This window comes from Anabas testudineus, chromosome 2 (assembly GCF_900324465.2).
Source record: "Anabas testudineus chromosome 2, fAnaTes1.2, whole genome shotgun sequence".
Classification (NCBI taxonomy): Eukaryota; Metazoa; Chordata; class Actinopteri; order Anabantiformes; family Anabantidae; genus Anabas; species Anabas testudineus.
The window spans coordinates 18,305,549-18,330,505 of NC_046611.1; the positions used below are offsets into that span (position 1 = coordinate 18,305,549).

Below are 24,957 nucleotides of genomic sequence, written 5' to 3' on the forward strand. Positions count from 1 at the left end.
CATTGTAAAATCTACCCAGGGACATGTTTATTAATGTTTTATGAAAATATTTAGTTTATTCATAGTTTTAAAAATCTTATCTTGCTGTGATTTATTATAACTTTAATATTTAGACTTGGCTTATGAAAGTCAATTAAAAGCATTACTTTGATCTTCAGTTACTCTCAAAGGGTACTTGCCATTCTAATATGTCTCGCTATATAATCCTATATTTCTCCTTGGTACAGCTGGATTGTTCATTAAAAAGAGGGTGAGGAGGCTAAATGTATTATTTGTGTATTATATGTGTTAAATACGTTGCAATATTTAAAATAAAAAAACATAAAAGATTGAATTATCCAGAGTTAATTAGTGGAGAGATCTTGGCTTTGATATCACATTAATAAAAAAAAAAAACATCTCAGTGGTCCTGTGTGCTGGGACATAGTGCTATAAATCAAGCAGAATAAAAATAAAGAAGGTGCAGTTACCGTGAGGAAAAAAGAACAAAAACGAAAGAACACGCCGTGGGTTTAGAAATAACCTTCCCATCTGTCAGTTGACACATCAAAACACTGATAATTGTTGTCAACTTATGCAGAGTGAAATCGCTACCAGAAATATCATTGCAGAGAATCCAGGTGGGAGTATTAAACAGATCCCAGCAGCTTGTTTGGAAAAAGTTAACTTTACCTCTAATGCGAAAAGTAACCCCGAGGTTCTTCATACGTCAAATCAACTTAAGTCTTTATCAATATTTATATGAGCTAGACTTGTGTGATTAGTGAGTTGATTAACTTTTACACTCTCCCTGCTATCTTTGGCTAGAATGCCACTGTGGATGTTTGTTTTTATTTTTTATGTTAGCAGGCAAAATAAAAAGAGAATGATGCTGAACATAAATGTGCAATGATAGTTGGCAGTGAAGAATAATGTATGGCTCAACATTATAAAATAAGTCACGGCAATAATCCAGACTCCCTTAACGTGGCTGGCAGAGAGCTTATCCCTGATTGGGAATGTGACAAATAAAAATACTTAAGAGTTGAAAAACTGTGTAATTACCACTAAATAACTTTGGCTTGATGAATTTGTTTACTCCACTCCTTCTACAAACTTGCATATCAAGTTGTTAATGCCAGACCTCGCAGAAATCTATTTTATGACTGAATCAGTCATTTTTATTGCGCTAATTCTCCCTCTTCATATTTGAATATAAAATATGTTTTGTATTTCAAATGCAGTCAGAAAATCTGTGGACATTGAATGTTAAGCTGCGTTAATTGGTTCCATCTGGATAGCAATTTAACCTCCCAGAAATTTGTTGCATATGGTAATATAAGGAATATTTAATGAAGCTAGAGAGATGGTCTTTATTTTGTAAAGCTACTGTCCGCATTGTCCTCTCTTGTTTACCAGCCGTGGTTTGAAGCTGATCCTTCCTCCTAGTTCTTACTCATACATTATAATTACACGAATGCAGCGTATTTGACTCTGTTAGCTGTCGGCTTTGATGCCCACTGTAGGTGTCAGCCACTTTGAAAGGCTTTTAAACTTTAACTCCATCTGAGCTCTTAGTGCTGTGGATTTCCTCTTTTTTGCTAAACTGTAATGGTGTTAATGTATTATCTCATCTTTTGTATATTCGTGTTGAACATGAAGGAATCCTTCTTAGGTATGTCTAATCAGGACTGTGTGGCTTTGCCAGGGAGGATTGAGACACTAATCTCTCTCACCTAATGTTTTAATGCCATTGTTACCATCTGCTCAGTCTTCAAAGCCTATTTAATATACAGCACGTTCTTTACTAGCAACAGAGCTTACCAGTATCTAAAGTGACCGCAGAAATGCCATCCACCTGATCAAAGTCTCATGTTCTTAAAACATTTTCATAGCGTATTATTTCTCCAACCAGATGTGGGTATGTGATTGATACATGGACATATGTGTACAGAACAGTATGTCTGAGAAAGCATTCAAGCAATCTGTTTGCAAGTACTCTTCCTAAAGAATCAGCCCATCTGCCCAAGAAACACCACACTAGCGTTTGTGTTTTGGAGTAGAGAGTGAAATAATCAGGCTGACAAGGCAAACTGGAAACTTTTGATTGAATCTGTTGAATTTAAATATGTGGTAAATAAGGACTGCCTTAATGGAATGGTGATTTCAATGCCAGCTAGTCAGGGAGGATGAGCCAAATGTCTGACAAGTAATTATCCTGTTCCTGTTACTGCTGCTGAGTTTGGAAGACTGCCATCTTAATACTGTTCTTCTCATGGCCCTTTGTTTTCTTAATGGTGGTGTTGTTTTTAGCATTGTTGGCTTTTTTTTACCCTTGCTTAATTTTTTTTTTAAATAATAGCCACTTAGTAATGCTACAAATGAGCAAACAAAACACACAACAGGGAAATTGAACTGGTTCCCAATACATTCATTCTCCCCCAAATTGCTCACTCTCTCACAGACTTTGACGGTTTAGTTAGTTGTGGCTTTCACAGTTGTGACTCCGATTTTGTAAGTGTCAGATGAGATCATTTAGTACACAGATGAAGCTCAAAGAGTTTGGATTCAAGCCTCAAGAGAAAACAAAAGAAGTCAAAGTTAACGTGTCTTCACATTGTTTTCCACAGGGACATATGTGACGCAAGTGACTGCCACAGATGCAGATGACCCTACCTATGGGAACAGTGCTAGAGTGGTATACAGCATCCTCCATGGCCAGCCATACTTCTCTGTTGACCCTAAAACAGGTACTTATCCTTCACCCTGTTGCTGGTTTATGTGAACCAACAGTCACTGGGCTTTACATATTTAATTTAAAAATGCACCTGACAATTGCAGGTTATCTAGATCAGCAGTCTGAATAATATGACATACTGTAAAACATAAATGAGGCCCCAGAATTCATCCCAGGGGAACTCCAAAAATCAGTGGGAAACAGTAGTCCAAATGTTCTCTAATGAAGGTATTGAATTATTTATATGGTAGTTATAAAATAAATGTGCAGTTGTAACACTACACTGTATGACAAATGACTGCTCTACATCTAAAATACCTTGATATTGCTAGTGCTTGCAGGTAGCGGGTAACTCTTGGCTTATTATCTGGGACAGTTCAAAGCATATGAAAATAGGTTGGTACGTATCACACAGGCAGATACTGGGGAATTTGTAGCTGATTACGTCGCTCACCCCACTGTGACTGTATTTCAAAATGATGCTGGAAAAAAATCAAACTGTTAAAATAAATGTTTGCCCTGCTGGGCCTGCATCTATCTCCAAATGCACATCAACAAGGGGAGCAAACACTGGCAGGAAAAAGGTGAGAAGAGGAAGGGGGGGTAGATAACAAAATACATAAATCACCATGCACGTCACAGGAATTATCCCTATCAGAGACAGACACCCCCTCCATCTCCAAAAAAAGATATTTGAAAAATAAACAGTCTTTGATTTTGGATTCACGTGTGCCAGGAGTTTGTGGATCAAATGGGACACCCTCACTGTATTAAATGGAATAAGAGGAGGGAAAAAGTACAGACCCACCTATGCTGCCCGTTTGCTTTTAGCCTGCCAACCTCCCACTGACCTAGCTATTAATCTGCAGTACAAACGCTCTCTGATCTCAGGGTCTCTGATCCTCAAGTGAATCATTATATGGCTTTACCGGAGTTCCCTATTGAATGTCAAGTGTCTCCAGTTTGTGAAATGACCTCCATTTCAGCCTTGGTCAGAGGCACATGTGCAGCGTCTTATTGGGGGAGCTCGCTCCTTCCGAGGAAATATATTGTGCATTTTGAAGTAAATTGTGCATTTGGCGTCAAATATATTTCAGGAGCTTTCATGTTTAAGACGTTTCCCTTTGTCTTTTTATCTCACCATATCTGTCTCTCACTGTGTCTTCTTCTGCCTCTATTTCTTCCTGCTTTATTATCTGTATTTCTCATCAATCTTGCTGTACACCAGGGGTTATAAAGACAGCCTTGCCCAATATGGACAGAGAGGTGAAGGAACAGTACCAGGTATTAATCCAGGCCAAGGACATGGGGGGCCAGCTGGGAGGCCTGGCCGGGACCACCACCGTCAACATCACCCTCAGCGATGTCAATGACAACCCACCCAGGTTCTCGAAAAGTGAGTGCCCTTTGCAGATAGTACGCATTTAAATGTAATGACTGTTTAACAACAGCGACTTTCATTTTTCAAAAACAATAATGACACAGATGCCCTTGTGCAGGTACACACCTTTTATTATATCAAAATAAACACAGTGCAATTACATCAGGGCAGGGGGTATTCATCACGTCTACTCTTTGTAATTGGTTTTCATTATTTGTCATTATGCCCTCTTGTAAGGAAAGGTCTGTTTATTTAGCGTGATTGCATCTACAACTACCACCTCTAGCAAATAAACTAGGATTGGTGGTATTTCGCTCATGGGGCGTCCTTCTATATTTAGATCAGGCTCGGGCGTGATGGAGCTGCACCAGGGATTGAGTGAGTGTATTTAAACACTGTATTATGTGGTATTTTATTTAAACTGCTAAACCAGATTAATTTGATTCCACCACTCACCAGGTCACGTAAAAACCCGAACTGGATACACAGCTGTAAAGTCATTGATCTGTGAAAGCTTTTCTCAATATACTAAGCATAAATATTAAGCTCTGTGCACAATGTATTCTGCTCCAAAACAGCAAGTGTATGACAGGAAAGCAAAAATACCGCTCTGTACTGATGCAGTCTGTTCAGGTATTTGCAGGCAGCACTGAATGGTCTCCTCTGAATGTAAATACAGGCAGTCAGGCGGTCAAGCTCCTTTGGCTGCAAGGAAAAGATGATATTTCCATAACGCTGTCACAGCACAGAGGTTTGGGCCAAGTATTGTGGCTCCTCTGCCCTGTCCCAAATCCTCCCATTATCTTCCATTTTCCATCTGTAGTGGGCTTGCAGGTAAAAAAAAAAACAACAAAACAAAAAACAAACAAACAAAAACATGTGGAGCTACGTTGGTAAATATGAAATGATTTAATTTATGTATTGTATTGATGCACTAATTCACCCCACATATGTTATTTATAAAAATCTTTTCTTTTCCTTCCTAATTATACGTGTTTCCATGCAATAATCCTCTGAACCTCTATTTTGGAACCAAATGTGTTTGCAACTGTGAAGTCTTCAGAGGTTACTTGTAATAGCTTGTGGCTTCACTGAATCATTCTACAAAGATCTTCTCTTAACCTGCTGCGTACATAATAACTTTATGTCCTGCAGTATCGACGAAAGGACATTAACCATCAAAGACTTTAAAATGAATGCATGTCCTTGAAAGTACTTTATTATTTATTGAAGTTATAGCACCTAAATTCATCCATGTGCCTGAGCTGCTCCCTTTTAATATTAGAATCAAAACTGATGAACAACCCAGCCCAGTAAAACTGGAGAATAAGAAATGAGAGGGGGTGCAGTAATGTAACCATCACGGCTGGGTGTAGTGTGGCATTGAGCATAGCATTGAATTTTCCTGTAAGTCATGTAAAAAGGTGATTTTTCTTTTAGTTCTTCTGCTGAGAAAAAAGAAAAGTCCTCTCTGGCAAGAAGCTTCATCACCCTTCCAGTCTGACACCCTGGCTTATTGTAGACATTTATGTTCAAGTTTATTCATCTTCAGGTTCGCTGTCATTGTGTCAAGTATAGTGCTATCCTTAAAGGAGTTTATAAGAGAGTCTGTGTGCCACATTGTCTCCTCTTCTTTATAGCCATCCAGCTCAAGTTCAACTTAGGTGTTATTCAGAAAGAAAATCAAATTGGCCTGTTTCCTCCTGCCATCCAGGTGAAGAGGCGAGAAGACAATGAATAGATGGATGGAAAAGAAACATGTGTGAGGAATTTATTTAATTAAATGAAGGAATTTGTAACCAGCACTGCACTTTCATTGCAAGGATTTGTGGTATTTCATTCATTCATTCATAAGTAATAGTCCAAAATAAATGTTAGTTTTACAATGAATGCTGAAAAATTGTGTCAACTTCAAATTGTTTTTCCGACATTACTCAAGCTTTCAAAAGAGAATAGCGTAATTATGTACAAAGTGTTGCCCCAAAACAAACAAAAACCCCAGAGAATGGTAGTGAGAGCACTTTTAATTACTGCTGTCCACTGCCCCTCTGTGATGCTACCAGATGCACTGTAGGTACTTTTCCAATGCGACAGTAAACTGCCTCTGGCACGTGCAGATGGCGTAGCTTAAACGGAAAGTCATCTGTGTGAGTGAAAACAGAAAAAGATGAATTTCCACCCATTGAGACGTGTAAGTAATAATCAATCTGTTTTGTGTTTGTAGATTTCTTCTCAAGTCCTCAGCAGTGATTTCTGCTGTTGGGAGTATAACACAACCCCCCCTCCCCCACATCCTCACCAGGCTTGTGTGTTTGTTGATTTTTCAGGTTGAACCAGCCAATTACAAGGAGCTGAGCAGCCTTGATGTCCAAACATGCCAAAATTGAATAATGTCATGCTTATAGCTACAGGCCTGGCTTCAGACAGACAGCATATCAGCTCGCCTGTGGATGGATAAGACATCCCCGGTTGAGAGAGTGACTACATAAAGGATGGAGGATGTGAAGCGCTCAGTGCTTCCATCCCGTGTCAAGTGATGATAATGAATAAGTCTGAGTCCAGTTTGATGTTTGTTTGTTGACAGGTTTCTTTCACCTAAGAGTCCCAGAGTCCTCTGGAGTCGGCTCTGCTGTTGGGAGAATCAAAGCCCATGACTTGGACATTGGGAAAAATGCTGAAGTGGAGTACACAATTGTGCCAGGTGATGGAGGAGCGATGTTTGACATCACCACCAATGAACACAACCAAGAAGGGATCATCATTCTTAAAAAGGTAACTGACAACAGAAAAGAAAATATACATAATGTTCATATAAAAGCCAAAATAGTGGCTGAGGACAAAGAAATTAGTTTGTGGTCAGTCGGTGGTAAAATTACCTGTATGACTCGTTATTTCTAAAGCACTAGGAGTGTAACAACAGAGCCAAACCAAGTCAATAACTTGCTTTCCACTTCCACTCCCAACTGATGCTAAGCTGCTGTCAATGAAAACAGATTTTTATATTTATAGCCCACTAATAACAGGGTTGTAGGAGTACATTTAATATAAAAAAATATATATGCTTTTCGACACTGGAACATATTTTGAAGTTAGTTGTTGATGTTTCTTTGTTTGTTTTTTTACTTGAACATAAAATGCAACTTTAATATTAGGAACATTTAATTTAATTATCCTTAAATAACCAATTTCAATTAAAACAATACTGCTGGATAAAGTATTTTCATAAAGCATATACCTATAAAGTTATACTGCAATTCCTGCTGTTGGCCTCTAAAGTTCAGTTTCTCTTTCATGTGGGAGAGGGTGTTTAAAGCTTGTTGAAACCATCCTAACCAAACGGATCTGCACAGAATAAATTCTATAGGGATCATAATTTACATTAAAGTAAAACTTTTGCTGGCGACACACAATACGAGAAACGGGATGTAACGCAATAGAAAGAAAGTCTTGCAACTATACATACATATTTATAGCTTACCTCATTCACTTAATGCAGTGCTACATCTGGAGGCAGGTGCTCTGCAACACCACCAACACCTTGCTTCCTGCAGGCATGCTTTTTTCTGTATGTTATATTATCTTATATACACACAGGTGCTTCTATTTCAGTGCTGTGACTGCTGATTTAGAACCCTGTAAAATCTACTTTTGTATTTACGTATATATATATATATATATATATATATATATATATATATATATACACATATATATATATAGATAGATAGATAGATATATAGATATAGATATAGATATAGATATAGATATAGATATGATTCTACATAATGGTGTAAATGTAATGTTTCATTTGTGAGATGTTGATCTCTGTCTCATAGTCTCTTTGCTGTACATGCCTTAAAGCACAGTTCAGAGCAATGGCATTACTCTCTCTGAGTGCCTGCGCTATATCATTCACTCAGCATGACAGGGCTCATTTACCATACCATATGTTGTTTTTCCTAAATGGATTAATACATCCAGTGCCCACTGACCCACATCAAGAGGTCTTTATCATCTAGTTCTAGTTGTACTTTCTTTGAACCACTGAGCAAAAGTATCTAATTTAACACCATCGTCCATCACGTACAGCTTTTCTACAGCCAGGATATAACTTGACAAAATGACACGTGGCATAAAAGTGGCAGTGATATTAGAGAAATGTATGATTCCTAGGATAAACCCTTTGAGATATATCTTTTAATTTTCAAAGGGGACCCACAACTGCCAGTGGTGAAGAATAAGGACATTACAGCTACAGACTAAAATTAGATGAGTGAGAAATAAATACAGTGGTCCAGACACTGCAATAAGTATTAATCTACTGAATAGTTAGGCTATAACTAAATGTATTACACAATTAGTTAATATCTATGTAATGAAACTTAAAAGTGAACTGAACTAAAATTCACTTCATTAATACGACATTGTGACCTTGTGCCTTTACGATAGGACCATATGGATGAAACTCCACATAAAACCCCATCAATGAACTTCTTCATCTATCTTAACATCAGTTTGCATAATGTATTAATGTTGTTTTGGTTTATTCCGTACAAATCTCCCCATCGAATGTACTCCCTCATTTGTGTACATTCTCATCTCCGTTGTGACACTCTCCTCGGGGTATGCCTAGTTAAAGACTTGAAGATCCATCATTTCCTAATACATTAAATAGAAATAATAGCATTCTTCTACCCACAGGCTTGACTGTGGAAAGCAAGAGCATAATATCATTTTGGCTTCAGTCATTGAAGCCATTCAGTTCAGTGACAGTGGGGGGGTAATATGCATTTAGGAGTGATGCATGCTCACAGAATGAACCAGTCTCAGTATGGCTTTGAGATGCATCTACTTTTAAAATTGTGCATCGAGCGTCAATGTGCCAAAGTTTGCATTACTGAACCTCATCCATAAACAGCCTCCTTGTCCAAACACTGATCAGAATTTACTGAACAAAGGAATGTGGGCTTGTTGATGTTGGATTGTTTGCCTCTCTAATCTGTCTGTTATACTTCGGTATCAAGCATCACAGGCCAACCAAACAACGCTGCCTCTCACGGCCATTTCCAACCACAGCTGAATATCAGAGTTGCTTCCGCTTCCGCACTTCTGCCAGCATGTTATTAAAATACATCATGCCAGTATCACTTGAACAGCTGCCAAGCACTCAAGTCATCCGAATGTGCCATGTAACAGATAGGAGGCAATGTAATATGAATGTTCAAGTTGGAAGGTCTCGCCCACGCACCTAACTACACAGGTGCGAACGTACGCATTTTCATGTGTACTCTCACACATTCACACACAGAAGCTTTCAACCTGCTATTGTGTTGCAAACTCAGATTGACTTGCTCACACAAGCCCTTGCACATTGATTCCTTCCTACTTTGTACTGCATTTTCCTTTTGGCAGGATGCAGTAGACCCCTGTGGTGAGTTTAAATGTCATTTGTTGTCAGTGATATTGAGGTTGAACAGAAAAAAAAGGACTGCAAAGCAATGCTACGTTTGCATTCCTCAGATATGCAAACATCACAAAATCATCATATCACCATTGCAAAAAGGCCTTTGCAATACAAAAAAAAGGAGAAAATAGTAAATGTCAGACAGCGAACGTTGTTGTAAGCAGTGCTCTGATGCATGGATGAGATGGATTCCTTTTTTTGGAATGAGCTCTTTTCTTGATTTCCCAAATGCTGTTGGAGGTACAAATAGCTACAAATCATTGTGTTGCTCCGGTCCTCATTGAATGCATCACTCTGTAGGTTGAAAATATATGTGAAACCCTAGGCTAAAAACATCAAAATGAGTTAATTGGAGTCATGAGTCATTAGATCTGGAGTCTTACCAATAAAACCGGACTGGAAGTGTTGGTTGGAGCTACTTTGACTTTGAAAAACACCCAAACATATCAGATCATCTGCTGACGTGAACAACACAAAAAAAACTTGTTGGTTTATATAAAGCTGCAAAGGGCTGAAAGGTATTTAGACATTAATTAGCCCACAGTTTGACAAACTGTCTATAAATGGAAACAATTCAATACTGTGTCCAGCCTCAGTCAACTTCCTGCTGATTCCAAAGGTGCACTGCAGAATGCTCGGTCAGGTGAAAAAGGCTGATACAGTATATAGGATTGGAGGTCATTAACATCGCAGTTCATGAATCTATTATAAACAAATCACAGGGTTCAGTTGGAGCAGAGCAACGGGTCCAGGCCAACAAAGAACATGGCTGAGCTGCATCAGTAAAATACTATTGGTGCTCTACACACAACATATCAAACGTTATTATGTTCCAACACTGATGCAATACACCAGGAGGAAGGAAAAATCTGTTTTGGTCACAAACAATTTTGAAAATTAGAACATACCAACTATGAATTTTATTTACCACCAAACCTCAAACTTTCTTTAAAAAAAAACAAAAACCCAGTTATTTCCTCCGAAATGTGCAGCTGTAACTGCAAACTCTCTTCTGGAGAGAGTCTCGCCTTTTCCATGCTAATTCACAAAAGTGGCGGGGTGTGGGATGTGTTTTCATCACTTGTTGGTTCACTTCAGGTATACACAGCGTATATTTCATCTGATTGCAAAGGTAATTCTGTTTTTGTGCCTTTCAGGGCATTTCTGATGCAAGTGTCTAAAATGTTCTTCGGGGGGATGCAAATCTGCATTTGTTTTTCTGATGTATTAGGCTGAGGTGTTCGTTAACTGGTACATTTTTAGTACATGCCCCGGCACACAAGCAAACAAAGGTGTGTGGTCCTTTGATCCCCAAAAATATGCTGCTGAGTGAGTAATTGGTTCCCTGCTCAGTGTAAGAGCTCCCTCAGTGTTCTCTGCGCATGAACATAGGCAAGCCTCTGTGTGTAAATCATGCATATGTGTGTACAAACATTGTATGTAGTGCATGTGTGAATGGTGCTTATAGTCGTGGCTATAAATCACTATAGTGCCCTTCTTATGAACAGTAATGGAATAACAGAATGTGACAGGAAGCAGGTACGATGTAAATGAAGACGGCTGTTTGTTTACATCATGAATACCCTCGATGGAAGGTGAGAATACATCTTTCCTCCTATTGTTTTAGTTCAGCGTTTGATATGCTGCCATAACAACAATGAAGCGGTGTGATATATTCCCTACGCTGGGAAACTACTGCACAAAGCCACTGTTAACAAGAGACATTCTGAGCTCCTTTTTAACTGACCAAGCCCCCACACAAATGTAAATTAGCAGACAACAACATGTGCTGCTGCACATGCGGGACTGCGATATTAGGAGGACACAGACAGAAGGAGAGCGAGAGGAGAGCGAGAATGAGCCATGCCTTGGAAAAAGGTGTGGGGTGTCGGTAGCTGGAGATGAAGCCTTTATGAGTTGTTCACTGTGTTCCCAGAATACTGACCCGCCCACAGGCTTGTCTTATTTCAGATTGGTAGAATATCCCCAGAGACAGGTGTGCAAATGTGTGCAGACAATCCATCTCTCTATCTCCCCTCTCTCTCTCTCCCTCTCTTTCTCTTTCTTGTGCTCTCTCTTTTGACTTCCCTCCCTTGCACCAGACGTCATAAAAACACAGCAGGACAGAGACGAAAGCCACATTGTACTGAGAGCAGAGTTTGGCAGACCCCGAATTAGAGACTCAGGAAGGTTGGTTATGATAAGAGGATCAGGCTGAGTAATGGGTTCAAAGGATGATCATCTGTTTCCCAGTGTGCCGATACAGGGGTAGAGAAAAATAGAGGCACAGAGGCATGGAGGGGGCTTGCACATCCCATCTGCAAAACATAAGATTATGGGAGACAATAGGTAAATCCACCAATGAAATCCCAGGGAAACGTGCAAACAAATGTGTGCACACAGCCTGTACAGTACTGTGCATGAGAAGCACATGGAAGGACACGGCCACGCTAAACCCCTCCATATATACGGAACATGGAGAGCAAGAGCACTCCCACACACTGAGCGTGAGGCACGATAACCTTGGGTTGTGTCAGTAAAAGAACCCTTTGTCAAATTAAATGCCGTTTGTCCACTTGCATGTTTATTTACGTCCTCCTAGGAGAAGACGTGCATAATAGAAATGTACTGTTCCACGCCTAAAGATATGGTATTGTTAAATGACGGCATGTGTGGCATAACATGTGCTGCCTCACATTCAAGGAATCCATTTTAGTACAGGACTACCTCCTCACTGTACAAACTAAACACCCCCAGTGGCCACAGTACACTGAAAAAAGAGCATCTGCTGCAGACCTCTGGCGCTGCTTCTAAATCCCTGAGTGTCACAGGAGTTCAAAAACCAGCTTTCTCTAGTTCATCTTTACAGCTTAAACTAGTGTTTGGGTATAGAACATTTAACAGGACTACTAATGATACCAGAATATATTTATAAATATACATATTTACAAAGTAAAAGTATCGTGGTGAGTTGAGCTGAGGAGGATTTCTACATTGTCACAGTCATTATGGTGATCATGGTAGTTGCTATGGTGATGCATGCTTGATGTTATGTGACTGAGGATGTGGTGTCTATTGTTTGCAAGGTTGGTGTCGGGCTGTTCTTCTGTCCAGCTGAGCAAGAATCTCAAGAATCCAAAAGTGCTGTCACAGCCAGGCCTGCGAGAATGAGAGGTCCTTTGCCCTGTTGAGGTTGAAAAGTGTCTACTCACCACAGTTTTTGGGTTGTTCTGGCTTTAAGACCTGTCATTTGGGTGTTATGGGAGTCTCTCCTGACATACCTAAAAACTAACTGTTACAGCACCATGGACAGAGACAGACAGAGACTAGTTTTGAGTTTAGCTTTAAGTTGAGAGCGATGGAGGGAGACAGATGACTGCAGACGTAATTAAAAGCTCGACGCTGACTGCTGTCTCAGCACACTGTTTCCAGATTTCAGCTCGGTGTTTTGAGGTACGCTACAGGTTTATTGTTTGTTTACCAGTGTGAACGGATTTTGTTTTCATCAGGTTAAAAAAAAAAAAGTGGCCAATGATTCATCCGGCTTACATAAGGTGACATTTTTCCCACTTCGAAAGAACAGCACATTCAAGTGATTAATGTTATAGTGTTGCATGGCATTTAAGAAACGAGCTCGTCGCCAGCAGAGTGCAAAACTGATAAACATGTGCATACAAAACAAATGCCACTAATTGCATGGATTGCGTTAGCTCAAACATGGACACATTTAGACTTCCCCCAAAAGACAAAGCCATTGGCAGTATTGAGGCAAGAAGCTTTTTTCATCCCTCCTGCCATCAATTAAGGACTTAATTTCACTAAAGCCAGACAGTGACTGCAGTCTAATTTCTCTATCAGAAATGTCATTACTGGGCTGTTTGAATAGTAAATCATTGCAGAGAATGGAAGCCGTTACTGCTTTTTAGTGTTGATGAGATACTACCGGGCACTAAAAAAAGATTCATGGTCAAATGACAAAAGTAATGAACAAACTGCTAACTTGACTGAAGGCCAGAAAACAGTGAGGAATGTTGGTTGAATACTAAAGAACGCAATGGGCTGCAGTTTGGAGTTTATACAAGGACGTTCATGCATTGGAAAATAACAAACTGTCCTCTCCTTGTGAAACCCCCGGGAACACGTATGTAACCTCTCCTGTAAATAGCCACGGTGGGATTGCAGTACATTATAGCTAAAAACGATCACGTTTGTATCTAAAGGCTCGTTCAGTGGTACGATATCAACTAAGTGCTGCTCACAGACAGGAGTTGAAACTAATCTATTGATTATAGTGCTGAATGTTCCAGTAGGAGGTGAAATGAGTTATTTTCGAACCCTGGTGTGAAAGGAGTCAAAAGACGGAGGTGAGAAGGAAACAATACCTCAGAACAGCGGGAGATCCAGGTGCCCAACACAGACGAATAACGTCTCACCAAGCAGGAAGCATATGTGAGCGTAGACGCCTTTGTGTACGTCTGAGTATGTACGCGCTGTGTGCGAGTGAATGAGCACAAAGGTGCAAGCAAGGGGAGAGAGAGAGAGAGAGAGAGCGTCAGCGCCGGCTGAGGTGGTGCTTGGAGTCGATGAAGTGCCTTCCCTCTGGTGGCCTGGGGAGGCGTGGGTGTAATAGATTAAACTAGTGTCCCGGGGCTCATCCCATGGCTAGCCCTGTCCTATTAAGAGTGGCAGCGCAAGCCTTTCACAGTCACTCCTCTCCACTGCAGTGTGGACAGGCCTGCTGGCGAAGGCTCTCAGATGGCACCTTACTGCTGTGAGCACCAGGGGGATGGAGATGCTCCGAGGCAGCCAAGGACACAAACCAATGTGACTGATGGCTGCACAATAAAGTGAGCCTCTCCTCTGTACAGTGTTAGGACCCCTGGTATTCAGAAGGACGTCAAATGGCTCTTTGGGGCATGTAAGCCTCTCTCTACTGATGATAAGCTCATTGTGCTCTGTGGTCAGTTGACTGCTGATGGCACAATGGTGGTGGTTAAAGGTCTTTAGCATTCTTCTGCATGGCAGAACCTCGCTGAACCGTCATTCGATGACTGCAGTGACCTTATAAAGAAGTCATTCGTTCAACAACAGAGATATTAGGCCAGACTCAAGCCAATGAGTCATAACTGCTAATCTCTGAATCTCAGTGGAGTTTTCACACAGAAGCAGCTTTGCATCCAGTTAGAATGCGTCTGGCTCCTTGGTCACTGTTAGGACTATTAGAGTTTACTGCTGCGACAAGAACGTCTTTAGCTTTTCAATGATGGGTGCCGTCATGTGCAATCAGGAGGTTCTGACCTCACTAGAATTAAAGTTCCAGGCATGACCTAATGCTTTCGTTTAGACAAATGTGTTAGCACACAATCAGAAATGGGTGAAATCCCAGGCTTAGCTTTGATTTGCCCTCAGAGACTCCTACTGTAAGTGGTACTGTAAAGTACTGTAAATGGATATAAGGCTACTCTGCACATCAGAGATTAGACATCATTTGCAGTAGTTTGCACCCTATTTAATCTTCAGACTGTTCAGGTGATGCAAGCGCTCAGCGCAAACACATGAAATCAGCCTGCTAATGACTGGCATCACTGTGATAATGATTCTTCAAGGAGAAAGACAGGATTCACCCATGGGTGTTGGCAGATGAGTGTTCCCTGTGTTAGTGGCGGAGCATGGGAGAGGCTTGAGAAGACTATTGAACTAAGGTATTGTAATATTGGACTGAAAATACAAACAAACCGAGGAGCTATTAAATATGCATATCATCATCCTGCTTCTCCCGGCCAAACCAAAGAGCCAAGAGAGTAACATATTTCAGTTTATGGATTTTCTCTTACTCTATCTCGGTATAAACCATCAACAAGCGCAGCCATTGTTCTGCATTCACCCAGGACAATCTGATGATGTAAGGGCTTTTAAACGCGTGTGAAGTATACTGTACCTGTGAGACTGTGATGCCTTGATTAGTCCCCTGTTCTAAATTGATAAATTCCCCTGGAACATAACAGGTTCAATTGGCAGAAAAAAAAAAAAAAAGTTCCTTCATTCAGTATCACTGCCAGTGCAATGAAGGTGCACATTTACATATCAAAGGGCGCCGCACCATGTCTAGAATTTCAAGTGTGTTCTGTTGTGATGTTGAAGAGCAGCAGCACTGACACGAGAGGAACTCGGTCTGTCCTCCTTACAAATTCCACTGTTGATACACTTCCTTGTTGTGTCCGCACCAACCTATAAATGGTGCATAACAGCCGAAGCTATAATGAGGCACTTCAAACATGTAATTGAACACGCATAGGTGTATGCATCTTGTACAAGGATAACATACCGCATGTGTGGATATGTGTGATAGCTACTCATCCAGCTCCAGCTCTGAGTGCATAAGTAGGTCATCTTCGACGAAGGGAAGGGAAGGGAAGGGAAAGAGGGGGGGGCACGTGTAAAATGATACATGCAGCCTGAGAATGAATGGCCGTTTCTTTCCTTCTTGAGAAATTTCCCCGATGGCCTCCAGATCTGATTTGATTCTCCCCAAGTCAAGCGTTGACACATTAGCACATCTTCTCATTAACTCCGAGTTTCTCATTACCAGCTCCTGGCCTCATTTTATTCCTATTTAACAACAGATATCCCAGACATACTTGGACCACTGGGTGTCTCAGACACATTAAAAAGGCAGTGAAGCTCTCAACATTACTGCTTTTTTTTTTTTTTTTTTTTTCATCCCAACCAGAATATCTAAATTAATCTGTGAGATTTGCTTGACAGTTAATCATATGGCAGTGCATGTATTGTTCCACTTGTGTCAGAAAGGCCTTTCTCTCCGCCATCTGCTGAGGAAATGAGCAGCAATTTGTTCTCGCGATGTCATCTCTTTTTTTTTTTGCTACAATTTAATGAGTACCTTTGGTAGCAAAACCTCTCCATCCTGATTAAATACCACAGTGTGTACTGAATTGGATAAATATGTAAAGTGAACTAAGTTAAGTTTTGTAATTAGTGGCATGTAGTGATAAAGTATTGCAAAATCACCTGACTAATGGGCCTGGAGGCCTCAAGATGTGGAATGTCATTCAGCATAGGGTCTTTTCAGGTTGTGTAATAAGGTATCTGATGGTTATATTGGAGAATCTTAGGTTTGCAGTTAATGTTGGCTCATTAATAGAACATCTGGAGTTGCATGTCACCTCTCATACAATCAAGGTTACTAGGAGCAGGTTGCAGTTAAAGTGTGAAGTGAGTTATTAAAGCCAAGAACATACAAACTCTGCTTAGAACAAACATGTAACTTTAAAATCTGAATTAACCTACTGCTCAGTTCAATCAAATGCCACTTGTAACATCACTGAATCAACCTCCACTGGAATAACATTTCTCATGCGCAACTGTTTTAAATTGAGGCGTTATTTACCCACAGTTATCAGTCAGATGGAGCTCCGGGATACCAGCTGCGCTTGCCGGTAGATTTGTGTCAAAACAAACTCTGCATGTGAAAAGAACAGTTTCCTCATCACGCTCCACAAGTCTTTATCTTTCGACTGCCCAGAGATTATGTAAAAATTAGACAGTGGAGGGTCAGAGTTTGAGGCTGTATCGCAATTGTGGTGATGCAGCAATGTTGAGATGGGAAAGCGGTGCTGCTCCTCTTCCCCCGGTGAGATTCTGGCTAATGAGGCCTGGTATACACCTCCTGCTGTCCACCTCCACCACCATCGCCTTCCTTCCTCCTACTCCACCTGTCCACATATTTCAGCTGAGCTATGCGTTGTGCTCCGCACGCTGTGGTCCAGAGTGCAAGAGCGTCTCTCTCGTTAATCATGTATTTGTTTGTGTGTTTATTTGCGATTGCTTTTTTTCATGGTCATTTCACGCCGCGAAATTCGCACTTTAATAATGAGGGCTGCGATTACATTGTTGCTACATTTCTTTGAGTATCCCTTTGACGCTCATTTACAGCCATTCACTGGAGCCAGCAGGAGGCTTAGAAAAGTGGAAATAATGACTTGCTGTGGACTTCAGACTGCTTTGTAGGTGCAGCCTGTTGGGAAGTCTTTTGGTTTGATTCTGGGGATCAGCATATGAATGACCCCTACAAAGAATCCCGTTTTGATACAGGGCCGTTGCACCATGCAGCTCGATCGTCTCTCAGAGTTGTCACTTTTTTGAAAGAGATTGAAAGGGGCAGAGTGTATTTCCTGTTGAAGGATCTTATAGCTGTGCCTAGACAGTTACATCTGGTATACTGTAATCAAACCAATCACGCTGGTTGATGGTCAATGATTGCTTTCAGATTGGCTTGCCTTCGCGTAGCTCGCTCTTCTTTTTTTTTTTTCTTTCTTTCTTCTTACGGACACCTGCTGTAGTTGAAAGACTGAAACCATGGAGATGGAGGTGAGACAGAGGACTTGAGAAGCATCTGCTGTCACTGTGAAATCACGACTGAGGCAACCTCAGATGATTTCTACTTGCTGGACTCTAATTAGATTGCTAATTCATGTGCATTTAATTTGGACAGATGATTGGTCATATTTACCTTGCATCATAAAATAAAATAAAATAAAAAAAGGCTTTTTACATGCTCCAGTGCACCTCATGTGTCACATTCACTGTCTCTTTACATAAGCACATTCGCGGTTGCTATTACCAGCTGTTTTCACTTGGTGTCCTTTGGAACAACATGCCCGGGAAACCTGGGGCAGAAAGATAGCGATGCTGCCATAGTGGTTACATGTTAGTCAATTTGAAATACACAGAAAAGAATGTCTCTCATGTGACTCCAGGCCAGTGGAGCATGACCGACTGCAAGCTTGCCAAGTACGTTTGGTCACACATGAGAGGGCAGGAGACGGGCAGAAGCACGAACGCGGGTGTCACCGCTGTCAAATGTTTGCACCTCAGTTGCAGACATGCTGGGGATGCTGATTCCTCCCCTCGCTTTTGACTAATTGACCCTGAGCTGATATGTCAGCAGCTTGAAGAGGTAGAGCATATGAACTCTTAAGCTGTTGTGTGAAGAACTCTTGTAAAGGGGCAAAGTTCTGCTGAACCAAATAAGCGCAGCTTGACTTTCTTACTCAGACAGGCTGAAACATAAACCTCAGTGTGACCCACTGAGTCTCCTATGATGTAGGTGCCACTGTACTATTCACTGCCATCTGGACTGCCGTTTAAACAGTAACAGACACTCAATAATCACCTGCGTTCTCAAAACACAGTAAAATACGACCAAAGCGGTGCATCCTATGGACGCTCAGTATTCATCTTAGATGATGTTATGACCTATCACTGGCTCCACAGTGGATATCAGACTGTCGTAACTCCTTCATGCCACTTGACAGGCTCTGTACCCAGTGGAGTTTCTACATAGGGGTAGCTGTCATTGCCACTAAACAGTGGCCACTAAACTTCTGGATGTCATAGCACACTAAGCAGTCCAACTTACTTAGATCCTTTAGTCTTAGCATTAACAACTTTCGAATCATGCTGGAAAGTATCCAGACCTGTTCACATTGTAGGCCAAAAAGATTTTAAATCAAAAGTGCAATATCTCTTTTACAAATCTTTGCTGTAGCAGTCTAAATTGTGTCCAAGCATCCTGTTTAAGTTTTCCTGAGCTGAGATGACCAGACATAGTTACATAGAAACTTTGAAGTCCAAGGAACTCCGCAATGACTTTGTACGAGGCACAGATCAGTAAAAGGGTATAGAACTAATTTAAAAGCTCTGATTGTTCCCAGAAGCACTAATAGAGCAATAACTGTGAAATGGAAGAAGCCACCAGGACTCTTCCTAGAGTTGGTTGTCTGAGTAACTGTACAATAAAGGAACTTGGTCAGTGAGGTGACTAGGAACCCAATCATCACTCTAACAGAGCTTTCAAAGTCCTCTGCAGAAGTGGGAGAACCTGGAAGAAAGGCAAGCCCAGACTTAAACCTCATTAAACGCCTTAGGAGAGACCTGAAGGTGGTTCACAGAAGCCTGTAAAAGAACCGGAGAGGATGAATGGGATAAACTGCTTTAGTCTAGGTGTCAGAAAGGTGCAGAGACTTACCCAAAAAGATGTTTTCACTTTGCAATTTAAATCTTAAAAAAAAAAATATATATATATATATATATATATATTATATATATATATATATATTAAGTCATTTGAAATAATTTCTGGCACGATTGTTTTGTTTTCCTATTTTTTATTTATTTTCAATGTGTTTTGCATGATAACGTAAACATCACAAATCATCCAAAGTTTGGAATATATGTGATATGAGGAGGTGGGTGTTGAAATGTGATAGCAGTTGCTCATGCTTGAAAATGCTTCAATAAAAAAATGAACTGAGGGCAAACTGCTGTCAATGAAGATACTCACATTCACTTACAACATTTCCTCAAGAGCTCTTAGCCTGCACAGAATGAACACTACAGAGAAGCTAAATTACAGCAGAAGTGGTGACAACGTCTAGTCCATGACATGACTGAGACTTGAAAATACACCGTAGGGGTAGAAGTAATTTTAACTGTGCTGTTTTCTGTGTTCTGTAGCCCCTGGACTATGAAACCAAGAAGGCCTACACCTTCAAGGTAGATGCCGCCAATGCTCATCTGGATCCACGATTCCAGAGCTTTGGGGCCTTCAAAGACACAGCAACAGTGAAGATTAACGTTTTGGATGTGGATGAGCCCCCGGTGTTCAATAAGCCCGCGTATGTGATGGATGTGTATGAGGACACGCCTGCGGGCACCATTATTGGAGCGGTGACGGCGCAGGATTTAGATGCTAGCGGCAGTCCAGTCAGGTAAAGTTAAACTCCTCTGTCTAAACACAACAGACCCTTTACACATAACTTTGTGTACTTGGTGCCATATGATGATGTCATATTGTTAACCCCTTCCACTACTTCTTTTTTAATATCTGTGGCATACAGTTAAAATCCCCAGTTTTTGGTTAAAACACATATTGCATGCCCTTTTCCAACTCTTTAATTATACATTTGCAGTTTATTTTTTGCGATGGAGTTCATCGACACAGCCAAGCGGGAAGATTGCAGAAAAAAATCATTTACATTTCCCCTAAATCTACAATATGTAGCACAGAAGCTTTGCACAGTCAAGTTAATGAGACGTTTCCCTTTCCACTTCCAATTGTCACGTACTGTAAGCACAAATACGGAAGCGTTCCAGCTATGCCTTCTTCAGTGTGTAATAACCCTTATGCTTCATTGTTATTTTTAACTTTTAACCAGCGCTAAGTGTCTGTCTACTCATTAACAGCTTCTGCAGTGACTAATAAGAGGTGTTCTCACATATGTCTCGCTAGAATCCTCAAAAAGCTCCATTGAACATTTAGTCCCACAAGTTTAACCACAAAAAAACTAAATCATGCACAAATTCACAAAAGACACAATGAAATGTTGTATAAGTAACAAATATTAATGTGGATCAAACCTAGATCAGTGTTAAGAAAAGTGTTGAGTGTCGTTACAGGAAAGGAGACAGGTCAAATTTCCAAATACATCCAATAGGTTTCACATTGCAGTAGTAGCATTTCCTGATTACCACTCGAGATAACTGTTGGCATCAAATAACAACGGCAAAGTTGGTGGAGCAGTTGTCCGTGTACTGCAAGGTTAGTGTTTCGATAAGCGCCTCTCTGATTAGGTGCAAGAATCAGCCATGAACATAAATCAGCCATCAGATGTGCAGATGTTAGCTCCGCTGCTGCTTGCCATTTTAAAGGAGAAAGCAACCATTCTGTAATCTGGAAATATTACTACTATTACAACATGAAACCTATTGGGTTCACACACTAAATGCCGAGCCTCCTGCTAAGTGAGGAATCTGACCTGTATCAATTCCTGTAACGCCTTTCCTAACACTGTTAACAGTTTTGTCTGACACCACAGTGCCTTATGATGGTTGACCAGACTTTTTTATTACAGAGTACATTGTGAGTTTAACGTGTTTGGTTTATACCGTTTCTAGTATTGCCCAAATGATCCACATGAAATAATTGTGCAGAGTTTGGAGTTTGTTGAATGTTTATATAATCTAGTTTTTGTCATTGTACATTACTGGAAAAGGAGTTTTGTGACGTTTCCATGGAGGCAGATCATAATACTGTACGAGGAGCGACACCTATTGTTTGTGAGAAGCGAAGGACTCCACTCACTGAACTGGACTGCATGTCAGTAAAGTACTAGTGCACACTGAAGAAGGCATGGTGGAAATGTTCGTGCTACGCATTTATGATATGTGATAATTAAACTAAATAAAAGGGAAACGTCTCACTGATTTCAATGGGGGAACCTGTGCGAGCTATGTGAATATTTCTTTTTAAATTTAACACTAAATCTTAATCTGGAATTCACACAGAATGAAGTAGTACGTCTTCACCTTGAGAAGCTTTACTATTGAACCAAATATGCCTCATTACTCCTGCGAGGATAAAAGAGCTAAATGGAGGAGTACTGTGATACTGTAGCCGGTGATTGAAGGCTTTAGATCTCTAATCCATTCATCAATATCTTCAGTCTCTGCTCATCAATGTCATCTTGGCTTTAATCAGGAGAGTATTGTCAGATTTACCCATCAGCTTGAGGACTAATCAATTTCTATAGAACATTTGACATTGCCGTAAGAAAAATGCCGCCAGTGTAATATCCTGCAGGTCAGGCGATGCCGGCGATGATACGCAACAGAGACAATATTATGACTTTATTAGCGGCCCAATATTTGCATATCTGCTCTCTCCAAACCAGAGTAATATGTGCACTGTCATTTGGAGAGTGCACATATTAGATTTTTGTTAATAATGACTCTTCTGTTTGTTATTTTGACCTGTAATTAGCATTTGCAAACTGAGGCAGACGACTTATTAGTTCTTGGTATCAGAAGGAATTGCGATGTCACCTCCTGACCGGTCCTGTTCTTACTGTATTGTTGCATCATAACGGTCTGATGCACAGTTTTTACTTGTTTTAGTGATAGTTTAGTATAGTATTTAACAACTTTGTGGCACTTAAGCGATCTTTTGCATGCAGTTGGTTGGTTCTAGCAGTCCTAGATTCCTGTAGAAGGTCTGAGTGTGGAAAGAGGCAGTTTTTCTTGTGCTTTTATTTGTCCCATGTCCTGAATTAGTTGTAAAGCAGAAACAGGTTGATGCCAAGAGCAATAATTTTGGGTTATATCAGGAAAAAAAAAGAGCACGAGCAAATGCAAAAACAAAATCCTGTTTGTAAAACATTTACAACGTTCAGTAATAGAGATGTAATTCAAATACAACATGACAACTGACAACAACAAAAAGCAGTAGTGTAGCAGTAAATACTTTTACACAGTACCATACTGTACTGAACATGCCTGGGCTCTCCTTGGTAATTATCCGGTGGGAGATTCAAACATCACTGCTCAGTTTGATAGATCTGACATGCCTGACTAAACCCCTGATTTATACTCAGGGCAAATCATTCCTTTTCTTTCTCAATCTCTCTGTCTCACCATGCACCTGCTACCACACATGTGCACTCTACCACACTCACACACACGCACACGAGCGCGACTGTAACATAAAACCCGAGTGGCAGATAACAATAGAGCGCCCGGAGAATGCACGCCAAAGAAGTGCATTCTTAAAAAATGAATGAGGACCTCTTTTTAAGGAGAAATAAAGAAGAAAGCAGCATCTTTTTTTGCTCAGGCAGATTATGTTGTTATAATAGTTCTTGACACTCGAGCGTTACGTAAAAAAGGCAACAACACCTGTTACACGGACAGTAGTTGTTTTATTGTGAATATTTTATTCCAGTGTAAACACAGGAAGAAAAGGATTGTTGAGGATTGTACAACAAAAAGCTTATGCTGTCCATTCTGTGCATTTCCACGTCATCTCTAGCACTTTAAATATTCATCAAACACCACTGCGGACATCGTTCATTTGCGCGCCCTCAGAGAGAAGCCTTCCATTCTTCACTTCAAAACAATAGACCCAATGACCCATCATGCATAGGGAATTATGCTTTTAGACTTTAGACTCTGCTATTTAGCAGTATAGTGTGGAGTTATCTCTAGCTGGGGAAACAAAAAGACGTCATGAATACTTCATTGTTGGCCGGTTCTAAAGAGCTTCCTCCAATTTGAAAGACTTTTCAAGACTGCACTCGTGGCCTCTGTCCAAAAATGGCACAAGACAGTGGAGCAGCCATGTTAGATCTACACTTTAAAGCCTCTATACGGCAGCAAAGTCTAAATTAGAGTCAATCACTGTGGAAAATAAACTTGTACTTGCCCTTTTCTCTCAAAGCACCTTTTGCGTCGTGTGTAACGTTCGCTGGACTGAATTATCATCAGTGCGGCTTGAAAGCAGGCGCAGACACTGTAATTAATTTTCATATCTACAGCTATCAGCAGTGAGTTGAGCCTAAGTAGACTCTTTAGATCTGGGATTACTTTCCCACAGCTGTTGATGAGCTCTCTTTGCTTTAAAGATAGCTCGGAGATTGAACCCATTACAAGTAAAACATTTTTGATGTTTTGTATCCAACAAAAACAACAACAAGAACAAAAAAACAAAAAAAATAAAAAGTTTCTGAAACATGTTTGCCGTTTAGCTCGAGGGATTGCGAGTGAGCTGCTGGAGGGTTTGTTGTTTTAAAGTGTGAAATGCACGTTTTGTTGTTTAACCTGCGATGTTCTGGTCATGAAGCGGCTTCTCTAACTACTGGGCCACACTGACTGTGCATGTAGGCATCAGCAGCAGCTCCACTCAAACAACACCCCACCAGGAAAGCGTTTTGCCCTGAGGAAAGATTGCAATCCACTGATCTTTTGAACCCTTGATGGGACTTTGGCTGTAATATTTATCAAAGAGAATCACGCTAAACTATTTTGACACGATCGTATTTGCTTCAAGGCGCGGAGTTAAAGAGGAAACCTGGACGAATCCAAATTGAAACAGAAAATTTGATGGAGCCGAAGCTCGGGAAGATATTTCTGCTGAAGCGGTGTTGTTATTATTCTCGTTGCAGTTAAAGACTTTTTTTTTTTTCTCCTAATGAATGAGTCAAGTTCAGTTTGAGGCTCTATGGCACAAGCCTGAGAAATGTGACTGAGAAATAGGCCTTTAAGATCAGATAAGAAAGAAAGAACAGTGTGACTCTGAGTGGTGACTCTGAAAAGCTTGAGCTATTGAGAAATTAAGTGTCAGACCTGCGGAGCTACCCATGAGCAAGGCTCTGCAGCCCCAACCTCTGACCTCCTTGTGGATTGGAATGAGGGAACAACATGTTTTCTCTTAGGGGAACTCCACTGACTAGCACAAAAATTATTAATGAAAAATAGCCTTTTAAGATCAAATAGCATGGCGTGATGAATGGCGCTGTCAGTGGCATGTGGTCTGCTTTTCAG

The 24,957-nt window shown here is 40.6% G+C and overlaps 1 protein-coding gene across 1 annotated transcript in view; it reads left to right on the forward strand.

Annotated features, from left to right (window-relative positions):
- The window catches only part of LOC113163970 (cadherin-12-like), a 52,503-nt gene that overhangs the window by 15,943 nt on the left and 11,603 nt on the right, over positions 1-24,957 (forward strand). The window contains exons 3-6 of the mRNA XM_026363042.1: positions 2,610-2,729; positions 3,945-4,112; positions 6,682-6,869; positions 20,098-20,351. Coding sequence (XP_026218827.1) covers positions 2,610-2,729; positions 3,945-4,112; positions 6,682-6,869; positions 20,098-20,351 — 730 coding nt within the window. The remainder of the gene's footprint in view (positions 1-2,609; positions 2,730-3,944; positions 4,113-6,681; positions 6,870-20,097; positions 20,352-24,957) is intronic.